Genomic DNA, 18962 nt, shown 5'->3' with positions numbered 1-18962 from the left:
CCAGGATAGGTACTGCTCCAGTATCCTTTTCTTGTGCCTGTGCAAGACACAAGAATGAGAAGTGGAGACACTGCAAATCTGCCTAGGAGGTAGAAGAGGCATTTCCCATAAACAGTGTGTGCAGTGGAGGGAGAGAAGGATTCCCACCCTTGGGGCCTTGAAGAAGGAAATGTTTTACTCCTTGGAACAGTGAAAAGCCACCAGTGCCAGTATCACAACATGCCAGCAGCTGCTGCCCTAGAGCAGTCCATGGATTTCAAGACTCCTTCTCAAAATCTTTCTATTGGCTATCATCCTTGTTGAAATGTGAGTACATACATGGCCATGTGGCTACAAGCTGCAAGTTTCCTGCATTCTGCTTTGCTCAGTTGCATGAAATGAAGACAGGACCAGCGTAAGTGGTTCATACAGGGTGAGCAAATGGACATCAAGTCAGAATACAAAGAAGAGCCACAGAGGACATCATCCATGAAGGAGTGTGTGATGATTCAAATTTGAAATGAGTGAAGTTGAAACTAATTTAATGTCACATAGTGAAAGAGAAACCAAGAGAATGTGGAAGTTGCCCAAAATGTGATTGTTCTGTGCGAGAAGTTATTTGCTCTAAAACTGAGAAGCAGTGATTCCAGTGTCCTCATCTCCGTAGCCGCTAGTGAAAGAAATTTTGAATGTTGTTTGATGGCTTTGGGCACTTTCCTATCAAACAGTAACCAAAGAGGTAACTGGGGGATGTGTTCAAACTATCTGGATACTCCTTAAATAGGCGTATTTTAGGATCCAATGCTGAAGGACCGTATCAGGCCTCAAGCACCCTAAGTCCTTGAAAGTGCTTAAAACTGAGTGATACCCCTGTCTTAAAGAGTGAAGTTCCCTAAAACAAGGCTACTAAATATCAGCACCCTGTATGGAGAGAGGCTTTCTCTTTTCTTTACCTCTGTGAATTTGCCTTCCTATGTTGACAGTGACCCAGCTCTAGCAGAAGAAGGTGTGAAGAGACCCAGGGGTTTTTTTTAACTCTTCTCCAGGAGCTGAAAGATCACACACTGGCTGGTGGTGAGGTCCTAGAATTTACATTTCCTACTTTCTGGGTAAATGCTGTCATCAAGAAATGATGATACTGAAAGAGGCTTCACCTTTCTGAAAAGCTGTCACAGGCATAATCTTGAGGCTTAGTATCCCTTAGTGTACGCAAGCAGTTAATGGGATTTATTGCATTCAGGAAGTCACTCAGATACAAGAATTATGTATGTCTTTACCTTGCCCAAGGTACTACATTAAGAAATACAATATTCCTTAGTGAAACATGAAAGTAAAAGCTGCTGCAGGAGTTTACTTATGTGCTATTTCAAATAGGTTAACAATTTCTGATATGTAAGCTCTAAAAAAGTGAAGTGAGGAAGCAATGGTGGGCAAGTGCTGTGTCATTGAGCCTCCAAAGTGAATTGAAATGTTAAATGACAAGAAAGGGGCAGTTGGAGAGAAATTGTTGCAAAATCACTGCATGGCCAGGACACCTGGACTGATAAATGACTACATAAAGGGCCTTTTTTAAGCTTCATCCTGCTGCAGTGTCAGAAGAAACCCTGAGATCTTGAAATAAATGTAAAGGCTGCTTTTATAGTGCCCTGCTCTGTTCTGAAAAGTAACTCATTTTCTGCTGTACTTTCCTGTGTCACGTAGAGGTCTGAATTGAGTTAAGTGATCCTAATCTCACAAAGGAACCTTTGTGGTGGTTTATTGCTAGTGCTCTTCCTTTGTTAAATAAGCAAAGATCTTGTAGCCTTTGCAGATCCAGGCTAGTCAACGATATCTGTGAATATTCACTTATGTCTTTACCCTCTTGAGTTAAGTAATCTGTTAATAACAGCTTCTGTACATTGAGGATGAGATTTTCAGAATGTGCATAGATTTAGTCCCATAAACTTTCCCTTGAACTAAATGCAGCAAAACTTTGCCTTTGTTATTTTTCTAATTTAATAATAAGGGCCCTGTTTAAACACAGTCTGGGACAAGGACAATATAGAAGAGGTGTTTCTAGATAATTTTAAACTTGCTGGATGTTTTTCTCTTTAAGCTTGACTGAAAGAACAGTGTGCAACGGTGGTTGTTGACTGGCATAAATACTATTTTGCCCCACTTTTCTCAGAAATGCATTATTTCCCTGCTGTTGGGTTTGGAGTCCTAATTTATGGAGAGATTGACAGGTATGATGACAGGCACAATAGGATGTTTACCTGATAATAATGTTTATTAACTATGTCTTGGCCAACAACAGATTTTTTTTGTGTGCCTTGTTGAGATACAAAAGCTTGATTTCAATAGTCTTTTGTAACCTCTTCTAGCTTCCATCTGGGTTAGAAAATAGTTCTGACTTTATAACTTTTATCAAGATAAATAAAATCCCCATATGCTGAGAGATTTTTCACCTCCCCACCAAGCAAGCAGAAAAAATGAAGACTATATTAAAAAAGTATCAGTAAACCCTCTCTTTTGGATAAAAGAATGCTGAACCAAAACATGTATTTGGAATATCATGGGGCTTTTTGGTAATGAGCACAAAATGGCATCTGGCAAAACACAGTACCTCCAGATTGTGAGAGTACGTGCATATTTTTCTGCCAGGTGCAAAACAGTGTGAGATCTTTGCATTTTATGGTGGAAAACTTTTGTCTTTCTTTTGTGTACCTAATCATTTGTAGAACAGTAACTGAAATGACATGGTATTTTGCTGAGTCCTAAAATTTTGAAGAAAGTTACTGTCTTTTTTGTACTATGATGGCAAACTTAAAACTAGAGATTACAGTATCTCTAGCATTTCTCTCTTGAGGTAACAGAAGGGTTTTTTCTTGTTTTGTTTTTTTTCTGTTTTTGAGTTTTTTTGGTGTAGCAGACATAAAGCCAAACTACAGAAAGGTTAAGCAAAATTTTGGAGGATATGTATGGCGTTAAAGGTTGTGTGTTAGGACATAAGTCTCACCAGTCAGATTTTGCTAGTGTGTATGGTCCAATTGCCAAGTCTATGGATGGGCACAATAATAACTGCTCCAGACTGTGGATCCTGATGGGTTATCTTTAGAATGGGATCTGGTGTTGTAGCCTTTTTCCCCAGTTTCGGGATAAAATTATTATGAAACTTGCTTATGATACAGATCAGCAACACAAAATTACCTCGCTTTACTGAAAACGCGATGCTTGGAACTGCCTGCGGAAGGGGTGCATGTGTGTGTGTTCATGGTGAGATAGGTAAAAATCACAGACTTAGGAAGCACTGGTACTGCTACAATATTTTCAGTTGCACAAAATCATATTATTGAAGCGTCAGTTGATGCAGTGTAAACTCGTAAAGAGGTTACTATTTAGTTTCATCTTCTGAAATGATCAAGGTTTCCAGCTTACCTGGCCTTAAGAAATACAGCAGTGTTTGGACAGTACTTCTTGCAGGTCACACAACTTCAGGGATAAGGGTAAGAAGGCACTAAAAAAAATAAAAGTAAAGCACTAGTAAAAGCACTAGGCATAGCATAGGTTCATTTAATATTTCTCTTCCAGCAAGATGAGCTGGTTCAGCTAGTGTGACAGTGAGCTGTAATTACAGCTGTGAGAAAATAACTGTGTGGTTTTGTCTGTGGCAAAGGCTTTTTAAAATATCTTTTTTTAAAAAAAAAAAAAAAAAAAAGTAGTGCTGGCTTTGTGTCTCCTTTACTGTGCCTTCCTTTCAGGTACTTGTTTACTTCAGATAATAGCCTTGCTTAATACAGACCCTTTCTATGATGATAGTGCTTTAAGCAGTCAGACTCACAGTCTGTAACACCCTCTGTTTCAAATACAGCTAAACTGTTTGTGTGGATTAAAGGTAACGTGGAGATGTGATAACTGCTATAGTGCATTCAGGGAGGAACTGGAACGGGCAGAGGCCTAGGGAATAGATCTCGTGCTTTTGCACAGGGAGATTTATAAGCTTTGGGCAAGAGAAAGAATAAAATAGCCAGTGAATTGATTGGGACTAGCATGGTTATAGGAACTGTTACCTCTTCCCTGGTTACTTGGATAACAGCACGGAAAGTACTGGTACTGAATGTAGGCATGGGCAGGATGGAGAGCTTCCAAAATTTAGACCAAATTGGGTTTTCCCAAAAGCGGTACATCTGTGAAGTATGTGGAAGATGTGAGGAAAGAAAGAAAGAAAGAAAAAGAAAGAAAGTCCTGAGTTCCTCAGTCAGTGAAAAAGTTCCAGGTATTGGGTATATATTGGGTGTGTTGTGCTGTGCCTACTGTCAGGCAAGGCCGAACAGATGGTTTAGGCCACTGAAGATGAAAGATACTGAGCAAACGACAGCATCAAGGGAAGAAATGGGTGGTTTATATGAGCAGCTCCTTCAATAAAGGAGAGATCAGAGTAAGTATCATGAAAGAAAAAAAAATCCCCCAAAACCAGATCTATCAGATGCAAGAGACATCAGCTCACATACCTCAATTTATGACCGGAGATATCCACATGATGTTTGGACTTGGGCAGTTAATTGCCTTGAAGTCCACAAGGTGCTGTTTTTGTGATACCGTGTTTGTCGTCTCTGATCAAGAAGGTAGAACATTGTGGTGAGGCTGATCGTGATCATTCAGATATTCCTTATCTTACTTTTGAGAACAAGCAACAGATGAAAAGTACAAGTAAATAAGACAATAAGTTATAGCTCAAGCATGATTTCACAGGCATGATCTTGGTCCCTACCCCAGTCTTGATGCAGACCCAGATGTTACTTCACAGGCCTGTTTCCAATGCTCGTTTTTTAATGTAATTATGGTTTGATTTTTTTTCTTTTCTCAGAAAAAAAATCATATAGAAAAAGACAAAATTAGAGACGGGGTGATGAGAGGGGAAACATCTGGGGAGAGATTTATAAGAGACAGCTGCTTGACTGTAGTCTCAGGGGAGCCACTGTGAAGGAAGACTTCACAGACATAAAGAATTTTGAGCGTCTTGAAAACACAAGCCAATCTGATAACATAAATAGCTTCAACATCTATTTAATATTTTGGGAAAACCATAAAGGGACTGTGTTATTTGGGAGGCTTGGGGTGGGGGCACTTCTCACGCACATGCCTATGTTTTGCATACCTTCACTTTTAAGACTAAGTAACACAGCTATTTGGTCACGCAAAAACTCATTTTATCACACTATCATGATGTGATACTTTTGTTCATTATCTTGAGTTTCCTAGTGAGGCATCTATTCTGGAATTGCCGAAGGCCACACAAACATTTAAGGAGGGCAGATATTCATCTGTTTTCAAGATAGCCTGGTATTCAGTCTAGACTTCACAGTGGTCTTTGTATGTCTTTGCTCTCCTACTCTTTCTTAGATTCTGTGTCTTAGCCCAGGCCAAAGCAAAGCGGGCAAGGATGGGACACAGTATTATCTCCACAATGCATTTCAACTTTTTAGCAGAAAAGATTTCACATTTCTAATAGCTGGACACAACACATCCCATCCTCTGATCTGATATTAGCCAAGATCTCTTGGCATCTCTGAAAGCAGGCGTCTTGTTATTTGTCATTTAAAATCTGGTAGGGGCATTAAGCAGGATGACAATAAATTAATTACAAAGGGGAGCAACTGCAGCTGCTCTTTTGTCCCTTTGATTGCTCCTCTGGGTGGGGAGGAGGTGGAAAAGCCTGTTCCTTTCCAATTCTTAAGAGGTCTGTGGGCTTAAAAAGCAATCTGAAACAGCACAGGAAAAGGTTTGGTTAGCAGCATGTTTATCGGTGTTTGATTAGAAGAAAAAGATGTATGGGAGAGGTTTGTTAACTCAATAGAAGATCCTAGGTGAAGGGAAAGGAGGTAGAAATATCTGGGGTTTAGGTAATCAGAACACAGGTAAAACTGGCATTTCTGTCATAGCAGTTGCTGAATGTGCTGTGCTACAGTAAAGTTGTTTTAAAATACAACTGAAACATTAACGAGTGAAGGGAGATGTGGCAAAAATCAATTTCCATGCACCCAGCTTCCAGTAATGTTATGCTAGCAGGTGTCTGCGTGGGAGTGGGGAGGTGTGCTCTTGTCTCTGTGCCAAGATGCTGGGTTAAAACACCTGGCCCAGAGGGCAGGATTCAGAAATACAGCGTGCTGGGAAGACCATAACTGTCCAAACTGAGGGGAGGGCCAGCTTCACTGCAGTCATCTCTTGAGTTAGTTGCTCTTTTCACTACTGTCCAAGCAAGGAGAGAACCATGGTGCAGACAGCGTTGCTCCTTGGAGGAGGAAGACCACAGGGTGTAGCATACTGGTGGGTGCCGATCACAGGGCAGACCTGGATGAGCAAGGGGTTCTGGTTAACTGCTAGTTTTGAGAAGCTGTACAGCATCCTCAACTGCATGTTAAAAAAGGATTCATCACATTTCCTTCATTTTTTTCCAACCTTTGGGCTGTTTCTGCTATAACTCTGCTTGCTTTGATTTTATTTTATCTTCTCTTCTATTAAGACTTTCAGTGTTTGGATTACATTTCTTTTTTTAATGATTTTTTTTCTTTTCAAAGTGCCCTCTTTTATATGATGTACTTAAACTTTCCTTAGCAAACGTATCTTCAGCTACGCTATGTTGGTGAGTTTTATAGGTGAGCAGAGCGTGGAATACAGAAAAAGAAATAAGCAAAATACGTTATTTGTGAAAGGGGACTTTGGTGTAAGTGATGGCTTTTCAAATTTAAAATGTTATCCTCTAGCCATGGGAAGTCTGTTTGAATTAATACATTGACATAATTCTACAAGAACACTTACAAATTCATTTCTCAAAGAGATATGCAGGGAGCTGCCAGCTGTCATTGTTCAAGATGTGTCTTAGCTATTTGTGCCGGCTGTTCATTAGATCTCACAGGGTGCTCAGCACCAGACTGCCCATAGCAGGCGTGAGGAGCCAAGGGTGCTGTGCAGCCCCACGGTCTCTCAGCACCCGCCAGCTTGGGGTCTCTGAAGCAGCATAGGGAGAAGCAGTAGGGAGAAGCGTCCAACTGCTGCACGGTGTACTTCACCCATGAGAACATGTGCTACAAACACATTGAAGGAGATGCCCAAGGGTCACAAATGCTCTTGGATGTCAAATAAATGTGAATGCAACAAACTGAAAATGAGATGAAATGCTGGCAGAAAGACTTAAACTCTGAAGTGAGAGCCCCAGGATGTTTCCTTGCAGACTTTGAAATTTCAGATAATTTAAATTAAGTCTGTAGAGAAGGACAAGGGGAAAGGGCCTTGGTGGGATTTCAGCATATGTTCCATATTGCAAGATTATCTGTGAAAAGAAAGGGATGCAGTATATGCTACTCAGTAACTTACCACTACATGTGAACTGCAATGAGATTTATTCAGCATTGGAAGGGCAAACAACAGAGATGGTGAGATGCTGACGCTTCTGGATTGAGTATCTTAATAGGAAAGGGTTAAAACACACAACAGAGAAGTTAGAGCAAATGCTACCCGTGGATTCTTCAAGAAAAAGTTGTTTTCTAGTCTTTTTATAGGCTGTTCTTGAGAAGAGATCCTGTGCTTTTTCCGCCTCCACAGTTGAGAAGACAGGCTCACTGGCCAATTTGATTAGAAAATACATTTGTGTTCCAGCACTACTTCTCTTCCCAAATTAGTCCCTGAAAGCTAAACCTCTCCCAGTGTGAAGTGTGCTGCTTGCTGTTAGTGAACTTCTTATTTCTAGTAGCTTACCACAAAAATGGCATAGGGTGTAGCACTGGAAAAAGATGTCAACTATTGCCATTAAAATAGTTGGCCATTGCCAACTATTATCCATTAAAATATTGTGCTTCTCTGTTGTGTGAGGCAGAAGATGGCATGTGTGCTGCCAATGAGGACCTTAGAGTGGTCTTCGGTGACAACCCACTTGTAGACAACACTCTGCTCTTGAGTAGGCAGAAGTGGGGTTGGAAGAGGAAAAGAGCGGGCTGCGGGTGCTTCTCTTTGCTTGCCGTAAAGCAAAGATACTTTCCTTACAATAGTCCCAGATTTTTGCATAAGCAAATTTACTTGATTTTGCATTCTTTCCAAAACTAAAATCTAATTGCACTAGGACCCTTACCTGAAACCAGGTAAGTTTATAACTGATAAGTAAAAATAAGCGTATGACACAAACAATAAAATAGAGCATTAGTGGTATCTGACCTTGTGCCAAAACGCAGACATGTCTCACCACCACCCCCAGGATCAGGCCTAATGAGAACAGACTGAGAACTGCCATGGCTCTCTGCTCTCTGCACTGGCTGAAATTGTGGCAGGTGTCAGGTGGTCAGTTTGCTGCCTGTTCCCATAAAAGGAGCATTTAGCTGTTCTTTATTTCAGAACTTAGTTTTCCACAACTTAGACTTTTTCAAATCCCTTCATCTATGTTCAACTCCCTGGTGTATTTCCAAAAAAACCCCAAGAACAGGGTTCACCAATTACTAAAATCTTTATGCTACTTCTTCCTAAGAAAGAGCAAGGGACGTCTGAAATGTGGCCATAGGATGCAGATTGCTTAAGCAGCAAATGCAACTAAAGCTTTTATATGGCGAAGTAATAACCAAAATGCCTTGCAGCGGGGTAATATCAATGCCTTGAAAAAGGTAGGAAACTAGAATCAATTTAACTGATGTGTTGGCAAGTGTTAATTGCTCTTTATATGGAGCCTTGATTCTTTGATGAATACCCAATTTTGCTGTGGAAATGGTATAATTTTAGACTGAGCTTCATACACAGAGTGGAAGTAATCGCAATTAATATTGTTCTCGAACTTTCAAAGCTCTTTTCGTATTCAGGCCTTAAAATAGTGTGCTTGCTGGATTGTATCTTTCTGTGTACCTTTTTTAGAAAGATTCCCATTAATGGTTAAAAAACCTGCTTGTTTTTGTAGGTATTTTTAAATGGCAGCTGATATTCCTGCTGAATAAAAATGGGCAAACATCTTCAGTGCCACCATTTCACAGTTAATTTGAAAGTCAGACAACAAGTTTGTCATTTAAGATAAATATTGAGCGTGACAAAAAAATCAAGGTAACTATTATTAAAATAGAAGCTTTATTGATTTCTTGGCTATTTACACTAAACTCTGGGTTCTAATGCTCACATAAAAATCAGTTATTAGTGTTCTTTCTTTCTATAAAGTAGGCATTAGAAAGGTAGGGAGTGTGAGATGCCAGTTTTCATTCTAGTTCTGTTAAAGCTCTTTGCCGACAGGGAAAGTCAAACTGTTTTGCTTCCCTTCTGTAGAAAATTGTCAGTTGATAGGTGAAACTTCAGGAATAATTAGTGAAAGTAGATGTGTAAATTCCATTGGGGAAATCAATCTTTTATAAATATATTTAAATGAATTCAGTGTCCTTTTCTTTGAACAGTGACAGGGTGCAAAAATTTATTTTGGATTCCTTTAACAGCATCTAGAAACCTACATTGCCTCTTTAAAAATAAATTACAGCACACCCCACTCAAGAAACCACAAAGGGAGGGAGTGATGTTTAAAATTAATTCAAAAAATTTCTCCAACATGTCTCCAGCTGTCAAAAATGCATTGAAGATATGCCAAACATATTTCAAAACACTTTTTTGTAAATTGAAGGTATCTCAAGTAATTTTTCCTGCCAAAGTAAATCTTTCATGGACCTGTACTTGTCTCTAAAACTGTGATGTCTTCTTTTTCAAACCTGCACTCTCCCTCTCCCGCCAAGAAAACAATCTACAGAAAGCAGGTACTTAATGAAATCTGCAGACGTGGTTGGGGTGGTGGTTGTTGCTGTTTTGGGGGGTTTTTTTGCTTTTTTAAGAGAGAGGAGAAAACTGGTTCTGTGGTGGAAGCACTTAGGTTAGGGAGATCTGGGCTATGGAGAGGGCTTTGGAGATCTGGACACAGTTCATGGCCCTGCCATAGCTTTTCCATACCACCTTGGATAAGTCATAATTTCTCTGCTTTGGGTCTCCCCTGCAAAGCAATGTCTCAGAGTGAGTATAGAAGACAGAAGCTAGAAATGTGTGATATTTGCTTAGCTATTGAAATGCTGGTAATAAAAAAAGAAAGTGGTAACACTAATTAAGGGTCACAGGTATGGCCCATTTTGTATAAACGTTAACCATTTTGACAGGTTCCTCTTTGTACTGGAAAGGCCCAGAATTTCTGGTGTATTAACATTTGCATTCTACTTTATCTTCGAAATGTTTTTTAAATGCTTATGAATCAATCTTCTTAAAGGCAGGTAGCATTAATTAATGCCTGCCGATAGATGGAGGAATTTTTAGCTTGAGATTTTGAGTCAATACAAGTGTAGGACTTAGAAATCTCAGATCACACCAGTCTCTCTGTGGTTGACTAATACATTAATAGAACTGCCTGCCTCTGCAGCAATTCAGCCTTTCAGGGTTTTCAGTGTCAAATTCCTACACAGTTCTAAAACTCTAAATATATTTATTAAGATCGCGATGCTAATCACGCTTACCAAGAGAAGGAGAGAGGGTCCTAGAGATGCATTTCCCATAGTTTAGTGATGCATTCAAAGCAATTAATCCTTGTTTAAGAAACTTTGAGAAACCCCTGTGAGTATTCTTTACAGGGCTGTAACTTAAAACAGCACTATCAGCAAGGTGTTTCTATGGGAAGCCATGACCAGCAGAAAGCCATAACTCTTCCTTATTAAGAATGTACTCCAACCCCTATTAAAATCAATGGAAAGACCTTTCTGACTCCAGTAGGGACAGAATCAGTCAATTAAACGTAGGAAATATCCACAGGTTATTATTGTTCAGTCCATAAAAATAGTCAGCCAAAAACTTACTATTTTTTCAGAAGGTGATGTTCATGCATATGCTTCAGTTCTTTTAAAAGCACTGGGGGATCCTGGTTCTTCAATAGACTGTTCACTGGAGTCAAACATTGGCAAACAACCCTCTAGGCTCAGGAGCTTTTACTAACAGGCTTTTGTTCACACCTGCTAAGTCATTTAAATTTAATATTAAGAGCACGTCTAAGATCTCTCTGCTGAGCCATAGGGAAATGTCAAAGAACCCAAAATATAGTTCTTGAAAACAAAGGAAAGTTCACAATACAATCACATGGCATTAAAATGTTCCAAGTTTTTAAAACCAGAAGAAGCCATCACAATTCACTGGGGTGACCGCCTGCATAGCAAAGGTGTTAGGATTTTCATCCAGTCATTTTTGTATCAAGTCCAAAAATGTGGAGCTGAGCAAGGCAATATCTTTGGAAGGGCAGACTTTTTCTTTGTCTAAGGGCTCTGACTAACAGTGAAGTAGTATAAAGCCCAGTGGTTAACCACCCTTGTTCTTGAAAATGATTCCTTATTTCAAGTTTTAGCTTCTACAGGATCTTGCTATGCCTTTGTATGCAGGATTAAAAAGCCCTCTACCAGTAGCAATACCAATACCAGAGTGCATATGAGCTGGGCTGCATGCGGAAGTTGGAATGTTTAAAAAAAAAAAAAAAAACCCTCCTTTTTGATCACTGAAATATGAGGCAAACATATTTCACAAAGGTGGAAATTAGAAGCAATTGTTGCAGATGCCAAAGGATAAATTACATAAATGTTATGCTATCAGAGCTTAGGCTTCTTTGGAAGGAAAGATTTCAAGTGTTTTGGAGGTGATAGTCTGGTTTTCCTGAGGAAGTGAGCCCATCTATCTAAACACAGAGAAACAGCAGGGAAAGCTTGTGCACAGAGCTCTGTTATCAGGTTGTAGCTCTGCATTGGCAATTAGATCTTTAGCTGATTCAGGCCCTGTCTCTCTGGGACTTCCAACAGAGCCATACATGCTTGTATGGGTTGGAGTTTTTGTGTATGATGGGGCAGGTGATGAACAAGCAATCAACTGAGATCATCAGTTTGTGTAACACAGGCCATTGCAAAGACACTGCTGTCAGCTGAGTCTCCATTACTTCTTGGACGGGCTATATAAAACCTGTGTGGTCCTGCCAGAGCCGGTGCTGCTTGAGAGAGGAACATCCCAGACACTGAAATCTCTGCTTCATGCTGGCTTCCTCTCAGGAGCAGCTTCATTGTAATACTCTTCAGCCCTACTGAGCCAGTCGACTCATATAAATGATGCTGACACTACAGCTGATCTCCACCTATAAGAATGGAAGACCTATCTCCTTTTCTTTATCTGAACTGTTCTTGATGGTGCTTTACAGTGCTATATTTAGTCTCGACCTAAGTGCCCCAAGTGTTCACTTGTTCCCTTGGGAGATTATTTCACAGCTCAATGCACTTGTGTCAAGGAGAATTCCCTACAGTTTAGTCTGACTTTATCTTTAATGACAGGTGGAATTGCCACCTTACACTGGGAAAAAAAATACACACACATACTGAACTTATGGCAATACCTTCAATCTGATTCAAGTGGTAGCATTACCGTCCAATATAAACCTCAGTCATATCTGCCTTCCAAGTCTTAGCTGTTCCCAGTTACCCTGAAGCATTCACCTCTTTGGAATTATTGTTCTGCCAGCTCAAATATCAAACACATTTCCCTTGTTATAAACACAAGAGAAACACAACTCAATAAATTGGTATATCTCCCTGCCGACTTACATTCCCAGGAGAACCTTGATGCCTGGTTTCATATTTACAGGACCATTTTAAAGATTCCCTTCAGCCAGCTCAGCTAATGCTGTGGTTATATTGAGAACGGGCTGGGTTTAAAAACAAAAGTCACAAACATTCAGAAATTTAGTATTGATTTTATTTGAAAACTTCAAACACTATTTTGGCTTCATGAAAACAGGTAAGGAAAACAAATAAGTGTTTGTCAGCATTCTGGAAAAAATTATTCTTGGGAACAGTTTTGCAAATTCTGTGTTTTGTCCATTCTTCTGAGGTAGCGAACCACTACTTTTCAGGCTTATTCCCCTACAGCTAGTTTGTGGCCACCCCCTAGGGCACGACTCAGGGAGGTGCGTGTGGTGAAGAGGCTGTGCTGCCCCGCAGCCCTGGTTCCTGTCTATGCACATGTTCCTGCACAGCCAAAGTGGCTGCCTGCAGCTGCACGAGGAATCCCAGCCACTTTGGCACTTGCAGGTTTTGGTGCTGGAGTCAACCTTCACCCTGGTGTTGGCTGGAGGGGGTGGAGTGACCAGATGAAATGCTGCTTCCTAACACTTGCAGGACACAGGGGATGGGGAGGTGCCTATAAACTCTTTGGTTATGCAGAAGGCAGTAAGTCGGAAAAGGAGGTGTGGTAAGGAGAGGTTTGTGGCCTCTGTTCTGTCAGTATAGGAAGAACGGACTCAGATTTTGCCTCCTCTCAGTCCAGTCTACATGTATTTTACCCAGTTTGTCTTTATCTTCAGTACTGAAACTACAATTAAGTGAAAGGAATTTTTCCAAGTCAAGGTCCTCCTGTGAACTTAATCTCTGATAAGATAATTCAAAAAAAGAGATCTCTTTTTACCTGCAGTTCATGATGATGATTGGCAATCTTCCACTTCAGGATGAATGATGGTTTGGAAATGGCAAATGATTTTTCTCTCTGCACTTCGCATTGCACAGCAAACTGCAAAAAGCTCCTGCAGAGCATTGGGGAGAACAGATCAGTGTTTCTCATTTACCTCTCTAGGTGCTAACAGAGATTAGGGATCCTCTGATAACACACGAACAGTGGGTGGCATTACGGATTTGGATTGCAATTCTGGAAGAATGTATATATATATAGAAGTTCTCTCATAGCAACTAAGTTGTTTTTGTTAGGCTAGGTGATGAAAAGCTGGTCTCCACAAACCCAGAGGAGCCCTGAGGAGCAATGGCACATGGAGGGACCCCAGTCATACCCAGGCCTGTCTCAGGGGAGGGCTCAGCCCTAAAGGCTCCCCTCCGCACCCGGGGGGCACACAGAGCCTGGCCCCGGCAGGGGGACCCCAGTGCTCTGTTGGAAGGAAAGCCCCTGCTGGCCCCCCAGGGCGTCCTAGGGGCCCCAGGCTGGGGGCAGCTGCTGCCGTGGGAGAGACTCTGCAGCATCGTCTGGACAGGGCCACCCCCGGGGGAGATGGGGCTCGGCACAGGGTGTGGGGGAGCAATTTGGGGTGCCAAGCTTATTATGGGATGTTTAGGGGGGAACCAAAAGGGGAAAGGGGTCAAAGTGGGTCAGGAGGAACCAGTATGGGAAAGGAGAGGGATGAGGGGAGAAAAGGGGCCAGTGGTGTGTCGCCAGGCCTGGTGAACGTCCATGTCCAGCTGTGCCTGCACCTGATTTCTGGCTCCTCATTGCAGCCATGTCTGGCTGTTTTCCTGAGTGAAGGGCTCTGTGTGTGTCCGTGAGTCCAGGGTCTCCACCAGCAGCTGGCGCGGACTGTGGCCTCAGGGTCACACGCTCAGGTGCGAGCAGCTGGGGAGAGTGGGCACACTGGGTCACTTACTGCATGGACTAAGTGTCTAAGGCCAGCTACTGCAAGGATCCACACTATATGTTTATATATAAATAAATAAATATTTTTTTTCCATTAATGGACCTTCCTCCTGACCAGCCAGAGAAGGAAACAGGATGAGGCTGTTGGTGCTGTTTGTGTTTGGGTGAGTGTTGAGTGTTTCAGTCTATGCGTACGCTTTAGACGTGTGTGTTGCGTGTGTGTCTCCTGGGCATACAGGCTCAGGCTCACTGCTGTGTGGACCTGGGGGCATGGGGCTGTGACAGCCTCACCTCCATTGCATTACCAGATTTGGTAAGCCCAACAGGTTTTGTTTTGATTTTTCTTGTACAAAAAGCATACCTGTTTGTACACTTGCTTTGCTGGGGTCAAGTGATTTTGAAACTAGCTCTTATTTTTTTACATCTGTTTGCAGTCCGTGATAAACTGTTTTTGTGGTGGTGTTCCTGGCAGCCTTATTGAGTCAAAGCGCCAAATGCAAGTGAATTCAGGACCATTAAAAAGTGGCCTTAAGACATCTTTTTCCATAGATAAAAACCACATGGACAAGTAAAGCCTGCCTCCTGGTAACGACAAAATACTTGATCACCTCAGCAGGAGCAAGTATATCAAGAAATTGGCTTTGATTCATCAGAGTTGCTTGCTTAATTTTTAATCATATAAAACTGTCCCATCTAAATAGCTGAAACCAGTCATGCACTTCAGTGCTCTGCACTCTATAAGAATAAGCTTCTTATCGTGTGGGTGTTCCGATTGCCACATTACCACTGAATGTGAGTAATTTTCTCTGCTCTCTCCCACATAAATTATATTTGGTTAATTTTAGTGTGTGTTGTTGGGAGGGAGGAAGGAGAGGTCTTTTGTGTTAAAACAGTCAATGATTAGTTGGCTGTGCATATTCCCTAGCTTGGCTTTTACTAATACCTGTTGCTCCTAGACCTAAAGTCCTATCACTCATCTTGTCTGCAGCACCTGCAAAGTTAACAACTGGCAGTAGCAAGCTCTGCACCCATGGTCTCCCTGCTCATAATCCCCCTTTTGCGCTCTCTGGAGCAACATTTGTTAAGACCAAGTAACAAGCTCTTCCCACCTCCCGCCTTGCACCTTAGGAAGCTGGGTACCTGCTGCAACCATTTTATCTGTTAACATATGAGCAAGCTTATATTCTGTCCTATAAATTAGTACTTATAGAGGTAACGCAGCTAAGGAACTGTTAGAAAATAAGCAATTGCTTTTCACGCTCACCATTTTGTCATCTTGCCTCGCTGCTTTCCCTGACACCTTTGGGAGACAGGAGAGCAGTAACAGAGAATGTGAAATCACAGTCACTTCAGTTTTTCTGGTGACCTGATTCTGCCGCTTGTTTGCTGCATGGTCTTGCTCTTCTGAGGAGTCCTGCTGAAATAACAGCGCTTGATAAGGTTGACAATAATGGAGTTGGGAACAAATCTGGGAGTTTGGCCTCAATGCAGTCTGATTTTCACAAGGTACTGAGCAGTAGCCTCCTAAAATTCATTCCTTATTGCAGCATCTCAAATTTGAGCCCCTCCGCCCCCAAGTCATTGGTCACATTAGAAAATCGTGGGCATTTTGCATACCTGCATTCTGTTTTAATGCCTGTTTACAGGACAAAATAATTTGTATTCTATTTTTATATCTTAAATCCAGCTACAATATTTATTGCAGCAAAAAGGATCAGAAAAAAAAGGTTTCATTTTGTCTCTTCAAAGGGTGCTTATGGTTTTGAAGAGAACAAATAGCAAACTATTTTTCTCTGTTCCCCTCCCCGCCAAAAACACCAAATGTGATGGTTTTTTCTGCTTTAGGCGGGGTTGATATAGTCAATATCTTTTTTTCATGAGGTCAGTATTTCCAGCAGCGAATCAATAACTGTCATCAATGAGATGGAGTTTTGTAGCAAATCCTCCTGCCCTCTCTGAAGCTCGGTATCCATAGCAACCCCCAGCACTTCTTTGAGCCCGACGTGGCACCTACACAGGCACAGGTAGTGAACGTCTAACAGCGGCAGCTGGTGCTGGCTCTCATAGTTTCACTCACTCAGTGTCTTTCCTCCCACCTAACCCTCCGACTTGCAGGCTGAGGAAGAGGCCACAAAAGTGAAAAACCAGAAGTACCTCCCTTCTCCTCTTTACCCCTCCCCTCGGCAACGGGGCCTGACGGCTGTCCCAGGCACAGCATGTATGAAGCTGCAAGTGTTGCTACCTTGAAAGGCTTTTCCTGGTCTTTAAGTGCCAAACCCACGTGCTGCCTTGCTGCGGACCATGGCATCTACCCTGGAGAAGTTCATTCATTCTTTGGACCCCAGAGCCCTTCCCAGGGTCCTCCAAATCCAATCAGGCATCTATTTCCAAGGTGAGCTTTGGCTGCTTTTTAGCAAGGCTTTTAGAATCTGTCTGTGACATTAGGGCCCTCTTGGGACAGAGATAAGAGGGATGCAGAGGAGGATGCTGCTGATCTGGTGGCCCTGCAGTTTCCCATCAGTTGCAAATTCCCCTTTGAAGAAAGAAGTGCAATAATCAGTGGCTTTGGAGGTGTCTTTTGCATGGAGTACACCTCGTTTTCTCGTAGGCAGAGAGGAGAGCAGGCTTGCCTATAGCTGTAGACAGTCCTCATCGTATCCTGGAAAGAGTCCTGGAATGAGTCATGAACGGGCTTTGCACTTGCACAGAGTTGTCAGTCTAGCAATCTCACATCACTTCACAGAGGTTAATTGATTAAACCTAGCATTGGTCTTCTGGGGTTGGCAAGGAGCAGTGCTCTTTGTGTTAGAAATAGAGAAACTGAGACACTGGAACGTGACCGTGAGGGACAATAAGGAAAAGCATTTTCCTGAAGTTCTGCCCTGGATTTAAGGATGCTTCTCAGTTGCAACAATATGAAGGGATATGTATGAGCCAGACATGAGCATCACAGGGGCAATATTTTGCTGGATTTGCCTTATCTATCTCCATGAGATTGTTTTATGCCATTTTTATTGTTGGGCTCTGCTTGTACATGAACCACAGTGAAAGGATAGAAAAGAGGCTTGCACTGGAGGGAAAAATTCTGAACTTGTTCAGGGCTTGAACTCCATCAAACAAGAGTAAAAATGCCATCTGGTGTTCAGTCCAGCCCATGTATCAACCTAGGAAAAGAAAGTTATCTCCCTTCCACTGCAGCTCAGTGGCTTGCAGAGGGACTAGGTAAGACCCCATGCAAATAAAGTCCCTAGTGGCACTATGCAATGAAAAGCATGGTGTTACAAATTCCTGCCAGCTGCAGGTGAGAGAGGGAAAACTTGGGGTCACACTAGATAAAACAGAGGGGGCTTTATGAAATGAGCTGAAGCCATATCTGCTTCAGGATCCGCAATATCTGTCTTTATGTTAATCTAAAATCCTCACACTTCTCCATAGCAGAAGAAGAGAGGATGTGGCTGCCAATAATTGTGGCCATGGAAAATCTGAGCTGCAACCTCTGAGCTTACCTGTGGTTGGAGTGGGTGGATTCCTTCCCTCCAGCACCCGCAACAACAGTCCTCTTGGGGAGGGAAAGAAAAAGGGAGATGACGTAAGAAGCTTAAGCTGCTATCATAGCACTCCTGATCACCTATCTTGGCTGCTTTAGAACCTGCCTAGGACACATGAATCTTACTGATGTGCAAAATGGCATTCTGGGAAACAAACTTGGCCAAAATTACCAGAAACTTCTGAAAATATGATTTTCTGCACTTTTCTCATTTTGAAATGTGGCCTGTTCATATTTTCTGTTTTAAAATGGGCCAAGAACTTGATTTTGGCCTGAAATGAATTAAAATCTTGCTGAGAAGATTACTACGTAAGTGAGGAAGAATGGAATTTATTTCAACTAAAAAACAGAAGAAAACTTTCTTAAGTTGGAGTAGCCACCATATTTGCCGCTTTCCATACATCTATACAGCGGAGGGAATATAAATTGTGTATGGATTTACATAAATATATATACACACGAAAACAAAATACCATGATAAATTCATAGCAGCCCAGCTGTTGGCAGGTTGCATATCCAGAGTCACTTCAGTTTGCATCCTGCTGCTAATGGGTGGTAAAGCTCAAACCACTTTGTCTTCAGAGTTGGGGTATTTCTGTATGTGCTTCAATTTGCTCTGCAGGCATATGCTACACTTGAGAACAAGTATACAGCTCCAGTGTAGGATATGGGCCATTCTGTGACAGCCTCGTCTCATTCCCTCTGTGAGGAAAAGGCTATTACTGATAACTGTCTGTAGTAAAAGAGCCTGTGCAGCCTTGGGAAGGGGTGATAGTGTTCCATACAGACCCAGAAATGTTTGCACTAAAAGTTAGACCCCTTGTGCTGCTCTGTTGCTTCTTAAATCTTTGGCAGTGCAAACTCTTCTGCCCTCTGCTCTGGCGGCTTCTGCTCTGTTATACTTGTGCACTTTTCCAACAGCAAGCTCCATGCAATGCTAACATGTCTCCAGATATTTCTCGCTTATACAGTGAGCAAGTCACTGATAGAGAAGTGCTACTTGGCTCCCTCTTCTAACAAAATGGCATAT

The 18962-nt window shown here is 41.9% G+C and overlaps 1 protein-coding gene across 3 annotated transcripts in view; it reads left to right on the top strand.

Annotated features, from left to right (window-relative positions):
• Positions 1 to 16620: 16620 nt before the first annotated feature.
• The window catches only part of THEMIS (thymocyte selection associated), an 87680-nt gene continuing 85338 nt past the window's right edge, over positions 16621 to 18962 (top strand). For all 3 annotated transcript variants that reach the window (XM_026104982.2, XM_026104983.2, XM_026104985.2), the window contains exon 1: positions 16621 to 16777. In XM_026104982.2, coding sequence (XP_025960767.2) covers positions 16687 to 16777 — 91 coding nt within the window. In that variant the 5' untranslated portion in view covers positions 16621 to 16686. The remainder of the gene's footprint in view (positions 16778 to 18962) is intronic.

This window comes from Dromaius novaehollandiae, chromosome 3, assembly GCF_036370855.1.
Source record: "Dromaius novaehollandiae isolate bDroNov1 chromosome 3, bDroNov1.hap1, whole genome shotgun sequence".
Lineage (NCBI taxonomy): Eukaryota > Metazoa > Chordata > Aves > Casuariiformes > Dromaiidae > Dromaius > Dromaius novaehollandiae.
The sequence above is the reverse complement of the archived record's forward strand: the minus strand, read 5'-3'. Positions and strand labels throughout refer to the sequence as shown.